Raw genomic sequence first — 12,805 nt, 5'->3', positions numbered from 1 at the left:
GAGGAAGAGTCATCTATAATGAGTATTGATCCTTCAAACTTCTCTATGCTTAAACATATTTACCTACATATTTAATGAGAAAGATGCTGTTTTGAAACTTTTTCTCCCTATAGAATGTGGTGGGCATCTTTCCAAGTCAATGTATACATACCTACATCATTTAGTGTTGGTTTAATAGTCTATTGTTTAATTGTGCCACAATTTGATCAATTCCCTACTGTATATTTAGGTTTTCAATATTCTTCTATTAATACATGTAATTTTTTTTTTTTTGCAGTACACGGGCCTGTCACTGTTGTGGCCTCTCCCGTTGCGGAGCACAGGCTCCGGACGCACAGGCTCAACGGCTATGGCTCACGGGCCCAGCCGCTCCGCGGCATGTGGGATCTTCCCAGACCGGGGCACAAACCCGTGTCCCCTGCATCGGCAGGCAGACTCTCAACCACTGCGCCACCAGGGAAGCCCCAATACATGTTAATTTTTATACTTAGCTCTGGGCAGTGCTAGGCACTACGTACTCAAATATTTCCTTTTTTAAAATTTCTTTTTATTTATTTATTTTTGGCTGCATTGGGTCTTCGTTGCTGCACACAGGCTTTCTCTAGTTGCAGCAAGCAAGGGCTACTCTTCGTTGTGGTGCACGGGTTTCTCATTGCATTGGCTTCTCTTGCTGCAGAGCATGGGCTCTAGGACATGGGCTCAGTAGTTGTGGCTCATGGGCTCTAGAGTGCAGGCTCAGTAGCTGTGGCGCATGGGCTTAGTTGCTCCGTGGCATGTGGGATCTTCCTGGACTAGGGCTTGAACCCGTGTCCCCTGCACTGGCAGGCGGATTCTTAACCACTAAGCCACCAGGGAAGCCCCCTCAAATATTTCTTGAATGAATTTTGTTTTCTTAAAATAAATTCTCAGATGGGACTGCTTGACGTGTATTTTGCAGTGATGGGTCTTGTTAAATTAGCCTACTGATAGCTTATACTGATTACACTTCAATGAACAGAGTCTGAGTAGCTTTCATTTTCTCAAACTTCTGTAAATACAGGGTATTAATCTTTTTAATCTTTGCCAGTTCTACAGGAGATAGAGGCCTCCTTTAGTTAAGCATTTCTTTGATCAGCACTGAAGCAATTTTTTGTCACTGACTTTGGCCATTTTTAATTCCTCTGGGAGTTGACTATTCACTTCTTTTGCCCATTTTTATACTGGGGTATTAATCTTTGCTTTTAAGAACTCATCTATTAAAACTAATTACCCTTTTTCACATATGTTGCAAGTATTTTCCCAATTTGTCACCTGTTTTAATTTTATGATGGGGCTTTTGGGGGAGAAGGGAAAAAGGGAGGATATAGAACTCTGTTCATGTGTGTCCCGTCTTTTTTTAAGAAAACTCCTTCCCACTACAGATAAGAGAAAAAGTCTATCCTCTGCTCCCCTAATTTAACAGCTTTAAGATGTAAATTTTAAGTCTACTTATATAACCTGGAATTTATTTCAGAATCTCGGCTCAGGCCTGATTTAGGGCTTTATACTCACCAAAATGGGCAAGAAAGACATCCCATCCATCTGTGTCTTATTCAGATTGTAGCCAGCGATGTCCAAAATAGTAGGACCCAAGTCAATGTTGGCAACGAGCAGCTATGAGAAAAAGGAAGAAACAGTCAGTTGATCTAGAACACAGTTTGTCCCATTTTCCTTTTCTATCTATAATAGAGTTCTCTTCCCCGCAACCCACCTGTGAGACAAACAGCACTTACTATTATCTTTTGTACAACCCATACTTCCTATTGCATATATTCAAATATAACTGTAATAATTTAAAATACAAAACATAAAGCCTTATAAAGTTTATAATACATGCTCCTGGGAAGTTAATGTTTATTCTACCCATACTGTTACCATCGATAAAAACATTTTTCAAGATTCCTTTAGGATTGCCTTGAGTCTGTTATGAACGCTGAGAAAATTGTCGGGCTATTTTATATAAAGTGTTTTCCAACTTGATTATTCTTATTAGTTCACTAAACTTGACTTCAAATTGACTCCTGACGTTTTTTAAAGGCTCAAAGGTTGAATGCTTGTCACCAATGAGGATGTTAGCCTTTTTTTTTGAAGTGACAACACTGGTAAGGAATGTTTGCAGTAGTTTTTGAGGACTGCAGGAAACTCATCCCAACAATGCATCAGTAAGTTTCCTTAAAGAGCACAAAACTTGGATGTTTTTATTTTTTTAATTTATTTTCCTTTTTTCTTTCTTTCTTTTTCTTTCTTTTTTTTTTGCGGTACACAGGCCTCTCACTGTTGTGGCCTCTCCCGTTGCGGAGCACAGGCTCCGGACGCGCAGGCTCAGCGGCCATGGCTTACGGTCCCAGCCTCTCCGCAGCATGTGGGATCTTCCCGGACCGGGGCACAAACCCGTGTTCCCTGCATCAGCAGGCGGACTCTCAACCACTGCGCCACCAGGGAAGCCATTATTTTCCTTTTTTTAAAATAAATTTATTTTATTTATTTATTTTTGGCTGCGTTGGATCTTCGTTGCTACACATGGGCTTTTCTCTAGTTGCGGAGGGGGCTACTCTTTGTTGCAATGCACAGGCTTCTCATTGTGGTGGCTTCTCTTGTTGCAGAGCATGGGCTCTAGGCGCACGGGCTTCAGTAACTGTGGCACACGGGCTTCAGTAGTTGTGGCTCACGGGCTCTAGAGCACAGGCTCAGTAGTTGTTGCACATGGGCTTAGTTGCTCCGCGGCATGTGGGATCTTCCTGGACCAGGGCTTGAACCTGTGTCCCCTGCATTGGCAGGCGGATTCTTAACTACTGCACCACCAGGGAAGTCCCAAAACTTGGATGTTTTTAAACAAAGGTTCTAGAAATTAAAGACACTGTCCAGCATTTATACCTTGCCATATCTCCTTGATTTATTGGACTATTTTTCTTCTGTATACAATACCGCTACCAGGCCTAAACCAGCATAGTCCAAAGTCCAATAGGGATAGAACAGGAGTCATACGTGTAATTTAAAATTGTCTAGTGACCACATTAAAGTAAAAAAAAAAAAAAAAAAGAGGTGAAATTCACTGTAAATATTTAAATATTACTATTTCAACATGTAAGCAATACAAAAAAGTGATGAGATTTTACTTTAAAAAAATTTTTGAACCAAGTGTTTGAAATCTGGTATTTTACAATTATAACATCTCAATCTGGACTATCCCATATATGTTCTGGCTCAAGAACCACATGAACTTTTGTAGCAGAGTCTAGAAGTCACGTGGTCACAGGCTAGAAAAAGCCTTGGAGTGATGGAGACAATCCACCAGGGAAACGAAGGGAACTAGTGTTCACTGAGCACCTATTCTGGGCCAGTGCTTAATGCTTATCCTCATTTAATCCTCCCCACAGTCCTAGAAAGCAGTATTTTCCCCATTTTACAGATGAGGAAATGAAAGAGAAGTGACTGACACAAAGTCAGCAGGCTGTAACTGGAAAAGCTGTTGTTTACTGGAAATAAATAACAGTCTTCAAAACTGTTGAGAGGGACTCCGCTGGTGGTGCAGCGGTTAAGAATCCACCTGCCAATGTAGAGGACACGGGTTCAAGCCCCAGTCCGGGAAGACCCCACATGCGATGGAGCAACTAAGCCCGTGGGCCACAACTACTGAAGCCTGCTTGCCTAGAACCCATGCTCCGCAACAAGGAGAAGCCACCACAATGCGAAGCATGCACACCACAACGAAGACCCAATGCAGCCAAAAAAAAAAAAACAAAAACTGTTGAGAAAACTCAGATCATCTCAGGAGAAGCCAAATGGGGATTAGAAAAAAAAATCTAATCCTATTACTTTTAATTTAAAAACAAAACCAAAGTACAGACATGAAAGGCAAGAAGCACTGTTCAGAGCACTGTTCAGTAGCAGCCAGGTTTCCTGGACGGCTCCTGGAGGGCAGAGTGATACACATATCCTGGCTCTGAACCAATCAGTGTAACTCTGCAGCTGTTGGAAATTACCCTTCAGTGGCAGGCAGCTCACGGGAAAAGCAATCCATATGTTGCTGAGGATAAAAAACACAAAAACTATGTCTCTAGGGATTACACAAGACCCGGTGTTAGAGATACCTTTCCCAGTTCCAAGTACCCCAGGCAGACTCTCGAGCGGCTTAGAATACAGCAAACAAGAGTGAGTATGAATACGGAAGAGACCATAGCAGGAAAGGAGAGACAAGCAGAGACACCACCTCCAGAATCAGATAAAGGCAACAAGACTCCAAAATGTGACTGACAGATCTCCAGTGATGTCCAGAACATGAATGAAGTCAAGTCAGTTCCACAGGTATTATTAACATGTCCAAGGCACCAAAATAATAAAACCCACAGAGATAAAACAGTGACTGCCAGTCTCAGCAGGAATTGCCTCGAGCCATCAGCAATGGGTGGGAGCGCCCTCTAGTGGCAGTTTGCTCTGTGGGGGGAGGGGAGGAGAAAGGTCTGCAAGATTCAGGACAAGTCAAGTCGCTAGTTCGGCACAAGTACCATAAACGCCACCACCAGGACTCTTTCTTCCCAGGTATCTACAATGATCACATCCTCCCTAAAAATGATGGACAAATTCTCTCCCTACTGGGTTTTGTTTGACTAAGACGTAGAGTCTCAAAATTAGCATACAATGTCAGGAGATGGGAGACTTCTAGTAGATACCAAGTATGAGTGAAGAATTCAAGAGAGAATTATACCTCTCTCTGGTTTTTATACAGCCAAGGATTAGAATGGATACTATGAGCCCATCGCCCTAATGACATCTAGAAACATTAGCATTTCGAGTTCCTAAAATGGTATTATTGCTTTTATCACTGACTATAAAGATGCATTTAAGGACTGGAACAGAAAACGCTCTGACAAGACCAAGTAAATTATTTCATGAATCACAGCCTCACAGTTTGTTTGGGAATATTCTTAGGATTAAAGTATATATACATTTTGATCAAATATAAGGCCCTAAAAAACTCTGTGGGGCATGAGATCGAGGGATATCATGCCTTGAACCTGCTTATTTTTTTAGCTCTGGAAGAAGGACAGTACTGCAGAATTACCCAAAAGAATAAGGGCTCCCAGGAGGGTATATCAGGTTTTCAAACAGACTTTTAAGCCCTGATGTTAAAGAATTCACGTAAGGCTTTCAAAAAAAAGACTCAAAGCACACCAGAGAGCACCCCAAATCCATCTATTGAAGAGATATGGAGATAAGTGTATATGTATAACTGATTCACTTTGTTATAAAGCAGAAACTAACACATCACTGTAAAGCAATTATACTCCAATAAAGATGTTTAAAAAAAAAGCAAAGCACTGAAAGCAGAGAACTCTACACATCTTGGGCTGCTTCATCTGGATTTGCCCCTCATGCCCCACTTCCCTAACAAGGAGTAAGCCAGGGCATCACCTAGTTACACTTGAGAATTTGCCCTTAGCATCCTCCCAGTTTCACATGGGGAAACCAAGGCTTAGTCTGTCCAAAGTCTTAAAAGCCAGTAGGTGGTCTTCCTGACTCCCAGTTCGGTTTTATTTCCCCTGGATCATGCGATGTCATTTCCATTTTCGTACTAACCTTTTCCTTCCTTAAAGCCCGTTTGAAGAAATTCTACCACCAAATCTAAAGCTAGATTAATTTATAGCCAGAGGAGAAGACCTCAGCAGCCAATGTTTGGCATCCACCCATACCACCTGCCCCTGGCTCACCCCAATAGCCAACACAAAGCCAGATCCACTGGTCAAACATGTCCTATTTTGGCTACTAGGCTGTTGCCAGCGCAGCTCATTATGCTCAACTCACCACCCTGTGGCCCTCACACAGAACCTGCACCAAGAAAAGTCTGCTGCCAGCACACGATGAATCACCCACCAGCTCTGACACACTGTGTTAGATGGAAGCAGGGCACTTCATACTTCTCAAACCACGTATGTCAGCACAGAGTGTCAAACACCATGGTTGTTTGTTGTTTTTTTTTTTTTGGCCACGCCGCTGTGGGATCTTAGTTCCCCAACTAGGGATTGAACCCAGGCCCTCAGCAGTGAGAGTGCAGAGTCCTAACCACTGGACCACCAGGAAATTCCCAAAAAAACATGGATTTTGAGAATAGACGGTTAATTTTCAGACCTGGTTTTGCCACTTACTGTGTGACCTTGGTAATATATCCATTCACACAACTTGGATGTCACCCATTGTATGTTAAGGGCTGGGTATTCTTTTTTTTTTTAAATTACAGTTGATTTACAATGTGTTAATTTCTGCTGTAGAGCAAAGTGATTCAGTTATACACATATAGAGATACATTCTTTTTTTTAAATATGCTTTTCCATTATGGTTTATCATAGGATATTGAGTATAGTTCCCTAGGCTATATAATAGGACCTTTAAAAAAATTTTTTCTTTTATATTGGAGCATAGTTGATTAACAATGTTGTGTTAGTTTCAGGTGTACAGCAAAGTGATTCAGTTATATGTGTATCTATTCTTTTTCAAATTCTTTTCCCATTTAGGTTATTACAGAATACTGAGCAGAGTTCCCTGTGCTATACAGTAAAAGGAACTTGTTGTTTATCCATTGTATATATAATAGCTTACATGTGCTAACTCCAAACTCCCACTAAAAGCTGGGTATTCTAAGTTCAGGTAATACCTCTCAACTAAGGACTCCTAGAGTTAAAAAGACAAACTCAGTCGGGTGTGGTAAGTGTGAGGCCAGCTGGGAAAGGCACCCACTCCATGTGGGGCGGGGGTCTACAGTGACGTTCATTTAGGGGAGCCCTAACCCGAAGCCCCGAAGGACAATGAACTTAGCCAGGGGAAAGGGGCATGAGGTGGGCATTCACACAGAAGGCGCAGCCAGCTGTACAAAGGCAAGGAGGTGAGAGAGATGATCCAAGTAGGAAGTAAAAGTAGTTCGGGACAACTGCCACCTTCTGTCCCTTGAACAGGCCAAGCTCATTCTCCTATCTGTGCCCTTCACATGCACTGTTCTGCTGCTCAGGATACCCTCCCACAGATCTTTGCACGACTCAATCCTCTTGACACCCGGGTCTCTGCCCAAATGCCTCAGAGACTTTCACTGACAACGGAAGCTCAGGTATCTGGCTCCCCCTGACTCAGGGAGTTAAGAACTGATCTTCTCTAACTGCTCTTGCTGTGGCCCCAAGGCTCCTGGTATACTGCGCTGGCATAGGACGATACTTAAGAAATACTGTTGTCTGAGCTGTAGTGTGATGGTTGAGTGTACGGACTTTGGTTAAGTGTATAGCAGCCAGACTGCCCGAGTTCAAGTGCAGGGCTCTGATATTCTTTGGCTACATCATCTTGGGTAAATCGCTGAACTTGTATACCTCAGTTTCCTCATCTGTAAAATGGGGATAACAGTATTCATATCTCATAAGGCTGTGAAGGTTAACTGAGTTGATACAGGTAATACACTTGGAACAGCACCTGTCACATCCTAAGCATTCAATAACGGTTATCATTGTTGAAATGGCTTCCTAGGACCTGGTTTCACTTAGATGGCTTAGAGAAAGTGAAGTTTCTGATTGTAACATTTAGTGCCACTGTTAACTTGAAGGAAAAAGGAACAGTCTGTTCCATGGGCAGCTGGCTGACACGTCGTTCTGTTCTCATCAGCCGCCTTCCCCACACCGGTTAGACGTGGCCCTGCTCCTCAGAAATGCACACAGGTGCAGACGTGCTCTCCTCGACCAGCTCCCAACACCAAGATCAAGAAAACACTTTTAAGACTGAATGGTCTTCCAAACTTGCCTACCTCCGTTGACAGAAGAGGCCTGTTTAGAGGGTAATGAATTTGTAGTGGAAGGTGACTGCCTTTAGGAATGTGGGTCTTAAAAGAAAAAGAAAATTCAAAAGGCACTTATGAAGGCCCTTTTAAGTTTCCGAGAGAATTTTAACAGAATTCCATCAAGAGCATTGTGAAAGGAAATAAGTGAATGACAGACGTTTAAACAGAGTAAACATTACACCCCCAAGTTAAACTCAAGCACCAGTATACCCAGAAATTGACCTATTTTTCCAATTTTAGCTTAAAGAATCCATTTGCTGGGCTTCCCAGGTGGCACAGTGGTTGAGAGTCCGCTTGCCGATGCAGGGGACATGGGTTCGTGCTCCGGTCCGGGAAGATCCCACATGCGGCGGAGCGGCTGGGCCCGTGAGCCATGGCCGTTGAGCCTGCGCGTCTGGAGCCTGTGCTCCGCAACGGGAGAGGCCACAACAGTGAGAGGCCCGCATACCACAAAAAAAAAAAAAAAAAAGAATCCATTTGCTCATTTTCTTTTGTCTCACAGAGCTGGGACTGAGACTGTGGTATTAGGGAAGAGAAAACAACTGGTAGAGCCTATCAATTCTTATCTCCCAACATTGGACCAGTGTTTTGGATCAAGGTGCCCATGAACTCTAGGAACGAAGTACCTCAGTATTAGGAACTCAGTTTGAAACCAAATGGAAATGGTAACAAAAGAACGTGGTACTTTATGACAGTACTAGGAGACAGAATCAGTAAAGTAGAAAGGCATTAGTGAGGAAGAGTCCCACAGGGAGGGGGACTAAATTCTCAGACAACACCCTTTCTGTAGCCTTATACTCAGAGGGAGGTCAGACCGGCAGCAGACATCACCTGGGAACACCTGCGAGCAGGCTGGAATGCAGAATCAGAATCTGCATTTCAACAAGGCCCCCAGGGGATGTGCACACACAACAAAGCCTGAAGAGCTTTGCTCTCCCTGGCTATGGGCCCCAAACTGGGCTGCCTCTCAGAATCATTGTGAACTTAAGAAAAAAGCAGAGGCAGGGATTCTATTCCAGTTCAAGTGAGTCAATCTCAACCTTTCTAGATGTTGAGCCTTTCAGTTTCAGAAGGTAGTTTTGATGAGCACCCTGGTGGAGAGTCACGGCTCGAGGACCAAGTAAAAATCTAGTCTCAAAACACAAGCAAAAGCTCTTCATGCTAATACGATACATATACATCTAGCAGTGGGTGGCCAGCAGTTTACTGGTATTATGCTAAGTGAGACATGTCAGTCAGAGAAAGACAAATACTGTATGATATCACTTATATGTGGAATCTAACAAACACAACAAACTACTGAATATAACAAAATATAGAGAACAGATACAGAGAACTAGTGGTTACCAGTGGGGAGATGGGATGGGAGAGGAACAATACAGGAGTAGAGGATGAAGAGCATTAGGTATAAAATAAGCTACAAGGTTATGTTGTACAACACCGGGAATACAGCCAATATTTTAACATAACTAAATGGAGTATGACCTTTAAAAACTGTGAATCACTATATTGTACCCCTGTAGCTTATAGAATATTGTACATCAACTATACTTCAATTAAAAAAAAAGAAAGAAAAAAGAATCACTGTTCGCAAGGCTTACAAATACACTTGCAAAAAATCTTAAGCCAATCAGCCTTCATCCTCAAAGGAGGAGAAATTGAATCAGCCTCCTCTTAGGAGGAAAAGCTTTCTTTCCTCAGGCAAATGCTACATCACCTTGTCAGCAACCTACCTTGCTTGTCTGATTTGGTTTGATCCCAGGCCCTCGAACCAACAATGGAACTTTGATATCAAACTCATACAGCTGTCTTTTGTCTATTGGCAAAGAAAACTGTCCTGAAAAAAAAAATGCATAGGGTAAAGATGGAGCCGAGATAGAAATGTCACTCATGCATGCATTCATTCAATAAACAGTAAAAATCAAAAACAGCCTTGTTCTACTAATTATGGGGTTTTAATGGAAAGCTTAAGTTTGCCTGGGTCTCTTATTACTACAAGGCAGGAAACAATGAGCTCATCTTTAAAAAAAAAAATGCCTAGAGGGACACCCTGGTCTCAAACAGGCAAATTCAGCAAAAAGAATGACTAGAAAGTATTGAAGCAAAGATACGCTATTTATGTATGATACTCGACCTGATCACAATGGAATGAAGTTACTCTAAAAGCTGCTAAATAAAGGGAGAAAACCATTTATCCAGCCTTTCCTGAATAAACTCTATTTCAAGATAACCAAACAGCTGGTGAGGGGAATTTCCTGAGGAATTCCAGCCAGTAAATTCAGAAGGAAGGACAGAGTTATGAAGCCAAACTTCGCAATTTCTGAGGGAACAGATTTAAGCAACAATCATCAATGGACGTTTTAGCCACAAAAGGTTCATAGGATGGGCTCAGGTTGATACCACATGAGCCATCAAACAGTAACAGCATCCCTAAAGTGAGGCAACCAGACACCCCAGCGGCATTATGTGAATGAAGCAATAAGAAGTACCTGACAGCATCAACTAGAAAGCATTCTTGTCGAAAACATGAACTTCTATTAAGACTCTAGATCTAACTACCAACCTATAGAAAATGCTGAGTATAGATAAATGAGTTAAGGCATCACATGAGCAGTTAGCTACATCTGGAATGTGAGATACTCTAAAGGACAAAAGACGAGTTTTCCCAATAAATCGGTGGCAAAGGACAGCCTTAAGACACACAAAAACTAAAGGGAGCGTGTGGACTTCGTGTAGGTTCTGATAGCTAATCAACTAGTCAGGTGCACAATCAAGTGTTGATGTATGGAATCACAACATCTGGAGTTTCTTCAAAAACTTCTAGCTAAAACAGAGACATGAAGAAGGTATGAGGAATTCAAAAGTCTGGTCTCGTGCCGCTGGAAACCAAAGCTGGGCAATGGGAGTTATTTTACTAGTCTCTACCGTGCGTGCTTAGAAATATTCATAACACCGCAGGAAACGCCTCATCTATCTGCTCCTGTGCAAACGAACCTCAGGTTAATGCCCTTCCAGTTCAGGAAATTTAAAAGAGTGGAGAGAGAAAAAAATACTGATTTTTAACTAGAGAAGGTCCAAGAGGAAAGGATGGAAGTCAAGGACACAGGGGTGACTCATACTGCAGTTGTGAAAAGAAACACAAAGCAAAACTCACACACACCAAAACACCTCATTTCACAGGAAAGTTTTTCCCCAGGACAACCCTCTCGTGGTCTTCCTGTGTCAAATGTCATACCCCTATTCCCTGAGATCCACTGTCCTTAAAATCTAGCTCAATTTCTCACCTACTTCATAAAGCCTGCCTCTAACCCATCAAGCTCACTCTCTGCTCAGACTCCTAGAACCCCATGTAATTCAGCCTGTGAAATAGCAAATAATGAAACCTGGTCTCTCACCAGGGGAGATGAGTTGGCCCTCTAACCAGAGGGGCCCTGAGGGCAAGACCCTCCCTCTGGCCTGTCCACTGCCGCAAAAGGACAGGAGCTCCCTGCCAGTGCTACGGGTTGAGCGAGAAAGGAAAGGCACCTCGCCAAGGTCCTGGTGCCCCTTACCTGTGTGATAGCCATTGTCTGAGGTGTAAAAGATGTAGGTGTCATTGAGCTCCCTGCTGAACTCCAATCGCTTGACCAGCTTCTCCACCAGGTCATCGACTGACAGCAGAGTCTGCCACCTGGATGTGAACGGAGGGCAGCAATGGGACTTCAGAGACAATGCTGAGGTACTGCCATCTTGCCAAAAAAGCGAAGTCCAAAAAGCACCCCAAAACCAAATCGAAACAAAAGAACTCCCAACCTCCTTCCCAAAAAAAACCCCTCAGAGCCCCTCTCCCCAAAAGCTCAAATCCCCTATTTCCTTTCCTTCCATTCATTGCAAAGCACAGATTAGAAAACTCCAGAACACAATTAGTTGATTCCAAATTTAACCGATTCTACAGAAATAAATGAGGCTTTTTATAACCATCTAGCTTTATTATTTATCGTGGCTGGTGATGAGAATAAAAGACTACTGGAAGGGAAAGCTGTCAACTCAGCACTGACTGATAGAGATGAATTCAGATAGACCTGGCTACAACAATGTTTAATGGTCAAACTAGGGGTCAGCAAATGATAGCCATGGGCCAAAGCTTGACCACTGTCTGTGTTTTTGTTTTTAACTGCGGTACAAAACACATAACATAAAATTTACTGTTTTAACAATTTTTAAGGGTACAGGTCAGTAGCGTTAAGTATATTCACATAGTGGAACAGATCTCCAGAACCTTTTCACCTTGCAAATCTGAAACTCTACGCCCATGAAACAACAACTCGCCGTTTGTTTTATGTATAAAGTTTTACTGTGGCACAGCCAGTGCTCATTCATTCTTGTCTTGTCCAGGACTGCTTTGCGCTCCAACAGCAGAGCTGAGCAACAGTGACACAGACTATACGGCCGACAAGCCTGTAATATTTACTATCTGGCCCTTCACAGAAAGTTTGCCAACCCCTGGTCTAAAACTAAATGCACCTTAAGAGAAAGTAAGAATTTCCTGGAAACTAAAAATTGCAAAGGCAAATATTCTGCTCTAGCCTAAGCCTTTGGGTCTCAGGCAAATATTGGGGCTAATCTCTCACAAAGTGACCTTTTATTATTATTATTTTTTACATCTTTATTGGAGTATAATTGCTTTACAGTGGTGTGTTAGTTTCTGCTTTATAACAAAGTGAATCAGTTATACATATACATATGTTCCCATATCTCTTCCCTCTTGCGTCTCCCTCCCTCCCACCCTCCCTATCCCACCCCTCTAGGTGGTCACAAAGCACCGAGCTGATCTCCCTGTGCTATGCGGCTGCTTCCCCCAGCTATCTATTTTACGTTTGGTAGTGTATATATGTCCATGCCACTCTCTCGCTTTGTCACAGCTTACCCTTCCCCCTCCCCATATCCTCAAGTCCATTCTCTAGAAGGTCTGTGTCTTTATTCCTGTCTTACCCCTAG

The 12,805-nt window shown here is 42.7% G+C and overlaps 1 protein-coding gene across 1 annotated transcript in view; it reads right to left on the bottom strand.

Moving 5' to 3' along the window:
• The window catches only part of GNS (glucosamine (N-acetyl)-6-sulfatase), a 52,553-nt gene that overhangs the window by 19,513 nt on the left and 20,235 nt on the right, over window positions 1-12,805 (bottom strand). Inside the window, exons 8-10 of the mRNA XM_079938446.1 lie at window positions 11,380-11,498; window positions 9,562-9,665; window positions 1,531-1,632 (exon numbers count right to left, since the gene is read on the bottom strand). Coding sequence (XP_079794572.1) covers window positions 1,531-1,632; window positions 9,562-9,665; window positions 11,380-11,498 — 325 coding nt within the window. The remainder of the gene's footprint in view (window positions 1-1,530; window positions 1,633-9,561; window positions 9,666-11,379; window positions 11,499-12,805) is intronic.

Source organism: Stenella coeruleoalba (assembly GCF_951394435.1).
Source record: "Stenella coeruleoalba genome assembly, chromosome: 11".
Taxonomy (NCBI): Eukaryota; Metazoa; Chordata; class Mammalia; order Artiodactyla; family Delphinidae; genus Stenella; species Stenella coeruleoalba.
The sequence above is the reverse complement of the archived record's forward strand: the minus strand, read 5'-3'. Positions and strand labels throughout refer to the sequence as shown.